Source organism: Brassica oleracea, chromosome C9 (genome assembly GCF_000695525.1).
Source record: "Brassica oleracea var. oleracea cultivar TO1000 chromosome C9, BOL, whole genome shotgun sequence".
Lineage (NCBI taxonomy): Eukaryota > Viridiplantae > Streptophyta > Magnoliopsida > Brassicales > Brassicaceae > Brassica > Brassica oleracea.
In genome coordinates, this window is record NC_027756.1 from 4,090,064 (window position 1) to 4,092,059 (window position 1,996).

General features: G+C 39.3%; 1 protein-coding gene across 1 annotated transcript; it reads right to left on the reverse strand.

Annotated features, from left to right (window-relative positions):
• Positions 1-1,529: 1,529 nt before the first annotated feature.
• Positions 1,530-1,982, reverse strand: LOC106314140 (glutathione S-transferase T2-like). The gene has a single exon (XM_013752075.1). The coding sequence runs from the start codon at positions 1,980-1,982 to the stop codon at positions 1,530-1,532; it is 453 nt and encodes a 150-aa protein (XP_013607529.1).
• Positions 1,983-1,996: the final 14 nt, after the last annotated feature.

The window sequence follows — 1,996 nt, forward strand, 5'->3', positions numbered from 1 at the left end:
ATACTCTCTTCCATTGACAGAGAAAGTGACATTCGGAGCTTCACCTTTTATTATGTCATCAAAAACAGGTGAACGATCAAGAACATTGATATCATTTAATGTACCTGGAGGTCCAAAAAATGCATGCCATATCCAGAGATCGTATGAAGCAACCGCCTCTAAAACGATTGTTGGTTTACCCGAACCACGAGAATATTGCCCTTTCCAAGCGGTTGGACAATTCTTCCACTCCCAATGCATACAATCGATGCTTCCTATCATCCCGGGAAATCCACGATATTCTCCAACATCAAGTAGACGTTGAAGATCAGCCGGTGTTGGTCTTCTTAAGTACTCATCGCCGAACAAATATATTATTCCTTCTACAAAATTTTCCACACATAACCGAGTTGTTGTTTCACCGAGCCGGAGGTATTCGTCGACCGCATCAGCTGCAGAACCATACGCCAAGACACGAATGGCTGCGGTGCACTTTTGAAGAGGAGAGAGACTAATCCTTCCGAGACCATCTTTCTTTTCCCGAAAATATAGAACTTCGTTGGAGAGTCGATCAACAATGTGCATGAACAATGGCTTGTTCATTCGAAAACGTCGTCGGAATAAATTATCAGGATACGTTGGAGTATCACAGAAATAATCATTCCATAAATGAATATGCCCTTCTTCACGATTTCTTTCGATATAAGCTCGGGGGTTTTTTTTTTTTTTTTGACCACCACTAATATTTAAATTCTCAAACGCTTGATCAAAGAATTGATCAAATTTTTCATCAAATTTTTGATCTAATATGTCATCAAATGTATCATCAGATGATTCATCAAATGTGTTTTGAGAAGAAGAAGCCATAGAAATGATTAAAGAGATTTATAAACTTGTGATCAAAGAGAGGAAAAAAGAAGAAGACGAGTATGCTTGATACAAGTAGAGAGGATAAAGAGAAGATGAATTTGGTTTTGTTAGAAAAAGAGAGTAGATGAGTTTGTGTGATGTTAGAAGTAGAGAGCACTAGCAGTGAATTATATAATACAAATGATCAAATGTAGTTGGTATTGGTATTGGTAATGTGTTAAACGTGTGTTTATTTGTTCAAGTAGTTGGTATTGTGTGATCAAATAATACAAACTGCGTGATGCACATGCACACTGAAACCCGTGACACACTGAATCAAGCAGAGACAAGCCAAACTGACACAAACTGATACAATACAAACTGACACAAATAAAAGAACCCGTGATGCTCCTCTCCAATGTAGCCTCTCCTTTCCCGCTACCTGAAACAAATAAAAGAACAAGAACATGAAACAATGGCCCGGAACAAGATCATGAAACAATGAACAAGAACACAAAACACCAAAGCATTAGAACAAGAAAAAGAACATGACATAACATGAAGCAAAACATTACAAATTTAAGTAGATCCTAAAGCCGAGAACATGAAACATGAAACATAAGGAAGACATAAAGCCGAGACAACTTGAACATGAAACAAACTAGAACATGAACTTGAACATCAAACAAACAAACCGAGAGTTACATTAACTCATTTATAAGCTTTTTCTTGAGATCTTCTTCATAATCAGCTAGATTCTCCTTTGCAAGAAGCTTCTCAAGTACCCTCATCTTGGAGAGCTGTTGCTTCATTGCCAAGTCATCCTTCTTGATGCTCCACATGAGCTGATAATCAGACACATCTTGCCCCTCAACCTGCGGCTTCTTTCCACGAGCTTTTGCAGCCTTAACACCAGAGGGACGAGATGTTCCTTCTACACCAGCATCGCATTCATTGACTTGAGAGCTTGCTCCTGAATGCGAACCGTCAGCGAACTTCCTCCTTTTGGAGCTACTTTCAGTTTTAGAGGTAGCGAGCTCACACCACTTCTGGTCGTTGCGGAGCTCGTTCCACGCATGTTCAAGGCTGAACTTCTTTGTTTGGTTGTTGAAGTAGATTTCGTGGGCTAGTTTTAGAACGTCATTGTCATTCATGCCACTGGTTTTCT

Coding starts and splice junctions, on each gene's coding strand:
- LOC106314140 (XM_013752075.1), bottom strand. CDS start 1,982: ATGAATGACAATGACGTTCTAAAACTAGCCCACGAAATCTACTTCAAC.